General features: G+C 37.6%; 1 protein-coding gene across 1 annotated transcript; it reads right to left on the bottom strand.

Annotated features, from left to right (window-relative positions):
• Positions 1-1353: 1353 nt before the first annotated feature.
• LOC113329914 (FRIGIDA-like protein 3) lies at positions 1354-7325 on the bottom strand. Its single transcript, XM_026576752.1, has 4 exons — positions 7168-7325; positions 4206-5268; positions 3629-3801; positions 1354-1944 (listed from the first exon to the last, which is right to left on the bottom strand). The coding sequence occupies exons 2-4, from the start codon at positions 5254-5256 to the stop codon at positions 1528-1530; spliced, it is 1641 nt and encodes a 546-aa protein (XP_026432537.1). The 5' UTR covers positions 5257-5268; positions 7168-7325; the 3' UTR covers positions 1354-1527.
• Between the last annotated feature and the right edge of the window lie 1631 nt (positions 7326-8956).

The raw sequence follows: 8956 nt of genomic DNA, 5'->3' as shown, positions 1-8956 counted from the left end.
TGCAACACGAAGACTAGATGAAAAAATAGCGAAGTCTCAAATATCAGATGATCCATGGAAGCTGATAGAGAAAGGAAGGAGCGAATATAAAAAGCGGGAAGCCGAACAAGATTCAGCATTGAAGAAGTACTTGAAAGAAAACCCTATTGATGTGAAATCCTCAAGGAGGGGGAAAGCCTCTATGCTTTCTGTTTTGGTTATGCAAAAATTCAAAGTCCCGCGTACAAGGAGTTTTTGAGCACTCTCACCACCGCCGGCGACAATTTCAGCAAGGTTTATATCGGACGTAATGCAGTTCTGTCGAAGGCTTTTACATTGTCCCATAATAGAGAACTCAGACCTGGCCTCAACAAAATTGGAGATGTGCTTTGCAGTAGTGATGATGTTGGTGTTCTTTAAACAAACAAAACTGAAGATGAAATACTCAGCAAGTTTCGTGAGTATGAAAGAATTTGATTTTGCAGTGGCAGGGAACACACCTGGTGAGACGCTCATGTATGCTAAAGATGATTTACTGCCTTTATCTACAGACGTAAGTGCAGAGGGATTGTTTTCGATATTATGAGACTTGGGGATGCCGGTTGAATGACCGGCAGGGGATTAAGATGACTCGAGATTATACTGTTTGTGAAAAGAAAGTGCGCGTGACGGAGAATGGCGCACAAATTATGAAACATCTCGACACGAAGATGTTTAATTATGTTGTTCTACCAGTTTGCCGCTGGACTGTCTCCGATAAAGAAACTGATGAATATCATTATGAATATTATTATGGTCGTGCTCCCCGGCCTTCTAGAGTGTAAATCGAGAATCTCTGCATCTTGGTTTGGAGGTAAGTAGGAAGATAGGATCATGTCAAGGGTGAACATCAGTTCTTCTTAACAACCTGCAAGGAAAAGTTCATCTCCGGTGCTGAATACAGTAAGCTAGTCGTATTTCTGATTTTGCTAAATTTCAAGTTATTTTGTTTATTTTTCAATTTATCAAGTCAAAACAATTATCATGTGGACAACAGGTCATTGGTCAATTGAACTCAGAAAATCCTCAAACTACAGGGGATGCTTTTTCCCCGACTCAGCTGACTCGTCTGAATCTGGCTAGTTACATCTGAATCTAACTTTCCAAATCCAGTCAGATTTGTGTCCAATAAGTAGTACAAAGCTATGCACGACTCAAATACCTCCGAATCAGTTGTATGGGTCTGAGTCAGACAACAAACACTCCACCATCTGATTCAGGTCGAGTCAGACACCGAGTCAGATTCAGGTCAAAACAAACAAGGTGTTAAGCCAATGTGCAAAACAAGCTCAAATGTTGCGAAACACGGATATTAACAGAGTAACACCTGAGTCACACATGCAAACACTTTGTTTATTCTAATTTGTTTTTACTTAAAAGTACTCAGTTTGTTGTTAAGTTCATACATCAAAACACCCAAAGAAAAGCAGGAAAAAGGGTTAATTAAGACTAGTAGTTAAAAGGAGTGCAGGAATATCAGAATACAGTTTACGTTTCACCTTTTTCTACTTAGTGTAGATATGGGGCTTGGTAAGCATACCCATTTCCGAAATAGCTACCATGGTTGGGTGGGATGTTGTAGGCTGCAGCACCCAAGACCGGTGTGGGATGATTGTTGGTGTGTCCTGGATATACATAGTGCATGTTTTCGTAGTTGTAGGGAGGATACCTGTCGGGAACTGTAGCATAGAAGCTTTTGTCATTGATGTTAGAGACGCGGGGAGCAAAACCACCACCATTAGCACGGGGCCTCTTTGGCTGAGGCTTTGCAGCTTCGGCCACTCTCTTCTTATCAGCTTTTGCTTTCTCTAGTTGGGAGATCCGCTTCTGAAGAGGGTCAACTGGGTATTGCCCCTCGAGTTTATGTTCTTCAATACACTTAACCACAGCTTTAAGGGAAGTTAGTTCCCGGTCGTTAACCTCATTCTGAAAAACAGCAAGTTCACATGATTTCAGTTGTTTATAATAACGCAAAAAACAAAACAAAAAAAAAAACATTACATATTCAATGTTCCACCAAGCAAGAAACAGCTATGACAGCTGCAGTGCTAACTAACCATCTGGCGGTGGCGGGAAGCCTTAAGGAGAAGAAGAAAACAAAAAAACAGATTTGAAGTACTAATGAAGGATTCAGAAAGCTCTCTGCTCACACCAACTCAGAGACATGCACGACATAGAGGAGCAGTTCAGAATGAAATGCAGTTGGTTTGTAGTCCATCTAAACTGATCGCTTGACCAAACTCCAGAGTGAAAAAATTCTATTGTAGAAAGGCTACCCTTCTTTTAAATAAAATCAAAACTGACGTTTGAGTGGCAAGTCTTACGATACGAAAATACAATATTTGCATGCTAATGCGCAGTATTAATACGAAGTGCCTGTACAGAATCTATTGGCAACTGAACTGATCTTAATTCCTTGGAGCTCAATGTAACGCATGATACTTAAGTGAACATTATCTGATAAGTCAAACTTTGTAGGTTATGAATTTGCATTTCCAGCCCATGAAAATCCCGTTGGTTTTGAAAAGCGAACACAAATTCTGGTGAATTTTAGATGTTTATCAATCACAGAATCCGAAAATTGTATACAGCTTGCAAGAAGCATTAGCAGGTATGGTGTGAATCAAGGTTTAAGGCGAGGTGAGGCTCTTTCCATTGGCAAGGTAAGGCATCACCTTGCATTGCTAGAAGAAAAGAGGCCAGAAAAATTAAATTAATGAGCACTATTTTATATATATAATGTAGCAAGACCCAAGTTACCAAATGTTAGTCTCGGTAAAAATAGTAATCTACTGCCCTAAATAATATATGGCAAATGTTAATCTATGCACCCATGCATAGGTTAAGAGATTCAATAATTATCAACTATTGCATTGGTATTGAAAATTCAAATTTGAGTTGATAAGTAGTGTGCTCTTAACCTATGCACCCATGCATAGGTTAACAAAACCCATAATAAATAGACCCACTATTCAGCATTCTGTTTGCTTAGCTGAAGGAGTTATGGAAAGCGAAAATGCTAGCTAACCCCCACCAATGTCCCACACACTTTTCCACCATGAGGTGTCATGGAGATAGTGGTTTAACGCCACACAAAACCACCCCCATGACATTAGACCACTATCTCCATGACATCTCATGGTGGAAAAGTGTGGGGGACATGGGTGGGGGAAGTGTAGCAGTTCCGAAAGAAAGTTTTATAGGTAGGTAGTCTGCAAAATGGTGGGACAAAGCCTATTATCAGTTAGCATTCAAGTTTTTGAGAGTCGTGTTGGCTCTCTTTTCTCGGTGACTATCATGTAAACTTTGTAATTATTCTTTTGCTTTTAATAAATTTTTGATAAAAACTATTTAGCCTTCTCTCTGCAAGCCAAAATAGCATCTACTTTGTTTAAAACTTCTCTTAACTTGGCACATACTCTCAGCTTATGAAGCTTTTAAAGAAGAACAGAATTTCCAAATATTCCTAGAGGCAGAGTTTAGAAAAAAATTAAGCCCAACCAGTGCAAGTGCTAAACTAAGCTCAAGAGGCGCAATTACCAAGGCACAAGAAAGATTGCATCATAAAAATGTGAGAATGAAAAGCATTATGAAATGAGTAAAAGCACACCTCAGCTGTGGGAGATGCGTTTCCAGGCTTTGTTGGTGAGGAAGCTTTCCGTGCTTCTTTTAAGTGAGATTTAAGCAATACTACAGGTGAAAATTGCTCGGTAAGTTCAAATGCATAAGCCAGGTTAACAGCGTCGATTTGTCTTCCAGTATTTACCAGGACTTCAATCACACCTGAGAAATCAAGGAACCCTTCTGTCAGAAAATTTACTACGCAGACTTTTAACAATACCCAATTATGGCATCTCTCTAATACACAATATCCTTGGTAAATAACAGGTATTATCCATCTACAATAACCTTGCTCAGCACTTCACCTTATGGGAAATATCCAACTGTACTTTATCATTAAACCCTATCAGAAACTAGTCAAGTATAAAATGTTTATCGTTTCCAAAGATGATAAAAAATGAAGAAGCAGTATAGTGATTGTAGATGTTTATCGGCTGAAATGAGTCTCCGTTAGATATTTTAACATGGTCAGTACTTCCTTGGTGCAATGACACGACATAAATTTAACAAATGATGTGCAGAAAGTAAAAACACACGTGTTAAGAGATGTACAGTAGTTCACTAACCTGGCATTTTGTGTGACAAACCTAGTAGACGGCAAAGATCAGCTGTCTGACGGCGACGAGAAACTGTAGGTATTAATTTTAGTATTTCTTCCTCATCGAAGTCCCCAGCAATATCAAAAGTGGCCAGAAGTTGTAAGAAAGCATGAGCCTCCAATGAGTTTCCACTGCTTGCATCAACATCGAGGTCATCCAACTTTGGTTTCCATTCCTCAGCAATAGCCTTTGCGTGTTCCTTAATATCATGATTGATAACATCAGAGAAACAAACCCGTCCAGTATCAGCTAAAGATTGGGCTAGACATTCCATCAACATAATACAAGTTCGTCGGAGACCCAAGAGTCCGGAGTCTCTCTTCCCATCTGAGGTTGGAGCTTCTATGCGGTAGAAATCTTCCAGAGAATCCAACACCAAACGAGCAGGGTCAGCCGAGATCATTAATGCAAACGGAATTTCCTCCCGAATGGTAGCTAGATTCTTGCGGTTATCTGAAATATATTTATGAAGCCCTTTAGAGTCCATCTCTTCACATAACTTGGCCAACTCGGGACGAGGTTTGACATCCATAGTTTCATTGTCGGAAATCTTATTCACTTCATCTGGATCAACAGCAGCAACCTTCATGTCAGGGGGTTTCTCTTCCACAGTCAAATCAGACTCACAGCTATCCTCAACTTTAACAACAACAGGTTTTACAGATGACGTCTTGTATTTCTTAAAAGCATCCCCGATAAAAAAGAGGGCAGCATCTCTCTTCTGCTGGAGCTTCTCCAATGAAGCGTGTTCCTTGGCCTTCACTGCAGCCTTCTTCTTCTCCAGTAATTCCCGCGCCTCAGCTGCCTTGTTCTTAAACTCCTTTTCCTGGTCTCCCAAATCATCAAACCTTCTCTTCAAAGACCTCTCAAGCCCATGGAAATGTGCCTCGAGCTCTTTCCATTTAAGGTTTAAGGATACAGCTCGGTGGTTTTCAAGCTCTGCAAATGCTTGTTGAAGCTGTTGTATTTTAGTTGTCGTGGAATCTATAAGCGTGGCAACTGATTGAGCATCTTCCATGGTGTAGAATCCCTGACAGCAACGGGAAAAGGATTGCATAAACAAACTGAATCAAGATTTGTTGCCCGAGCACATAGTTACATGCTTGCAGAGATTGTATTGACAATGACTCGATAGTGATAGAATTGACATGGACTTGCAGAAACTCATACATACAATCTGTGGATATAGACAACCACAGATCCAACAAAAACTGAGATAAAGCTAACATATCAATAAAGAATCCAAGAGCATGATAAAACCTAGTACATTTGAACCAAGAAATTCATGATAATTACTGCTTCATGAACAGTGCATTGGCATGAGTTCTGAGAGTAGAAAGATATCCTTGAAAGTTTTTTCAGGTGTAGCGTTTGGGTTACAACATATAAAAAATTTCAGAGACAAAGATGAGTTCAGTACAGAATTCACAAATACACATGTATCAGTTACTCCCATCTGATGACAAAGGCACATAATTCGATCACATCATACTTTTAGACTTGATTAAAAGAAACTGACAACTCCTTAACTTTTGATTATCTACCACTGTGTAGAATCTAAATTAGTTGAACATGGCCTAGTGCCCTAACGCCTTATAAAGTTATACTAAAACATTCTTACAGCCTTGCTTGTGAATCTCTATTCATATCAAATTTAATCTTCGAAGCTGCTTGGTAGAGTTATCATACAAAATTTCACATTGCAACTCCACCTGGCCCACCGAGAAAATCTAAACAGTTTATGTATGTTCCATCAGTTTTGTATGCCTCATTATATGGTTCAACTAAGCAGTTCATACCATTGATCAATCAAGAGGTAGGATCCATTGAAATTGTTATTTTGACGTGCTTAATATGAAATTTTCTGCTGCACCCAAATGATAAAAATCCGATGGTTGATTTACGAGGCAACGATATATATGTGAAGCCTAATTGTCTCACTAAAATTCAGTTCATCCTAAAAACTAAATTCAGTTCATCCTGAAATTTGGAGACTTGTCAATGTCATCCACTGATTACAATATTCTACTTGTTCAATAACCGTATATGTTGTCAATGCTTAGATTTATGGGGCTACCTGGCTATAAATTTTAGAACAATTGAATTTTGAGAAAGAATTCTACTCAAAGGGTTAGATCATCGTTTCAGAAAATCAGCTATTGTCTGTTTCACCAATTTGGTCAACAAAGAATGGTAAGTATATCAAAGTAACAATATCAACAGAACCTATCTCCTTCATCGAAAACAGTACAAAACACATAGACAGTCACAAAACCGACAGGATATGACACTGTTAAAATCGGTTTCAGATTACCTAAACTGCAATATCCAAAATTTCGACAACATTTCTTTGCGGTATAGTCAGTCAGTTATAATCAACACTGGTAATTTCAAATCATATGTGGAAACACAATTAAAGCTGGTATTTAGAATTCACCGTCCAGAAACACGATACACACCGACATACACGAGAAAATAAACATCAAGATAAATCAACAACTGAACACTCAGGCACGGAACAATCACTACTGTTTCTCAGTACAACCCCATAGAAGACAAAATTCACAAATTAAAACACAGACTTACTTGAGAAAACCCTATAAAACCCACAACAAATCAACAATCTCTGTAATAATAGTACCCAAACTGAAAAATTCCATCAAACAGCAAAGAAATCTAACAAAATTTGCTTCAAAAAGCCACTAAATTAACAATATTTACCAAACCCAGAAGCCAATTTATTTATTTTTGGGAAAGTGATCATTTTTTCCCATAAATGACATTTTTGTCCTTGAAATTATCTCAAACCCACTTTTTTTATGCCCTAAGAAACCTAGTTTTAAGCTCAAATTGAGTAAAAGAAACAAAATTTAGAATTACAACGACATAGAAAGTGAGAAATTAAGAGAAACAGGGAAAGAAGACTTACAGTTTGTGAAGAATTTGGTGGTGGTGGTGGTGGTGGAGATGGCGGCGAACTGTGGGGATTAAGAGGAAGAGGAAGAGGAAGAAGGAGAAGGAGAAGGAGAGTATAGTAAACCAGCAGACAACAACATGATAAAAAGAAGAGAATGAAGTTCGAGGGGAATTCAGACTTTTTATTACAAATCCACTTTAGACAGTAAGACTCTGTTTTAGACTCTGTACTATTCTGACAAACCCCAAAGCTAAAGTTGGTCTTTCTCTTTGACCAGCTGATGTTTACCACCATCCTCAAATCACATGGGCTACTTGGGCTCATTTTATTTACATGAACCCAGTGCTAAACAACAAGTGTGATTTCTTTTTTATATTTTTATAAATCCCGTAAAATTTCAATCATAATAAAATTGAAATATTAAGATGGAAGATCGAAATACAATTAAAAAATACTAATCAAGAGTAATTCGTGAAAGAAGTATACTATGCACAATAATGAAGCCAACAAATGTTTTTAGTGGGGCCAAATAAAATTTTTTCTATATATTTAATTCTTAAATTCGATAAATAACAAAAATATCAATGTTATCATTGATATCTGTCTTTAAAAAAGATTAAATTTTTCAAAAACCAAGTAAATTTACATTAGAATAGAAAAACAAGTGAAATCCAGTGTACCAACTTGTCTCTATTTGCCTCTGTCACATATTATGCAGGTGGATCTGGATATAATTTCATTTAAAACTCTAAAACCCGAGGAGAAGAGTTTTGTCCGTGAGAAAACAATTTCTATAGAGGATCTATGTTTCGGTCCAAATACAACATGTTTGCCCGAGACTCTTAACATCAAAAAATACATAAATTTTATTTATATTTAGGCAGATCCAGAAAAGTATCTTATTTTGCATCGGACGATATCTACGAGAATTTATAGAAAAAGTTAATAGAGATGCCATATTTGTAGTATTCTTCTTTGTCATAAGGGCGGTTCCCTGTACGCATACCAAATAGCATAGTTTACCACTATTGCACCCACTATAGGAATGTCAAAGTAACAGATATATCACTTGGCCAGGTGCAAGAGATTGACTAACGAACGATAAAGTCTCCACCACTCGATGGTCTCCAGAGCGTTCGTCGGTTAGCATATAGCGCTAGTGATATAAAGTCTATTGCTCGACACTATGGTTGTCACTCGGTGTTCCATCATTCGACGGTCATTATTTCATCCCCTATAACTGTTCAATTCCAAACTCATTTTAACTCACACCTCTTCCATAATTTTCATAACTCTTCTAATCTTTCACACACAAAAAAAACTCTTCTAATTTTCCAAAACTTTGACCACGGCTGAGTTCATAGAAAAACAACATGTCGATGAAGAGGTATTAACCAAGCCAATATGCAAAATCAAATAAGAAGGTGAAATGTAAAATTTATTATGCTGAAGATGAATGTATTTGCAGGAATTATGTTTCTTCTACTCAACGTCCTATTGTTGGTGCACTCCAAGCCAAACCATTTTAGGAATACATATTCATCAAATTTCAAGAAGAAACAATGAACTTCCACAATCGTGATGCAAGCGCGTTGAGTGGTCACTTCAATGTAATCAATAAGGAAGTTAATTCTTATGTTGCTTTGGCAATGCAAGCGGATCGAAACATAATATTGAAATGTAAAATTTATTATACTAAAGATGAATATATTTGCAGGATTTATATTTCTTTTACTCAATGTCCTATTGTTGGTGCACTCCAAGACACACCATTTTAGGAATACATATTTATCAAATTTCA

This window comes from Papaver somniferum, unplaced genomic scaffold (assembly GCF_003573695.1).
Source record: "Papaver somniferum cultivar HN1 unplaced genomic scaffold, ASM357369v1 unplaced-scaffold_117, whole genome shotgun sequence".
Lineage (NCBI taxonomy): Eukaryota > Viridiplantae > Streptophyta > Magnoliopsida > Ranunculales > Papaveraceae > Papaver > Papaver somniferum.
The sequence above is the reverse complement of the archived record's forward strand: the minus strand, read 5'-3'. Positions and strand labels throughout refer to the sequence as shown.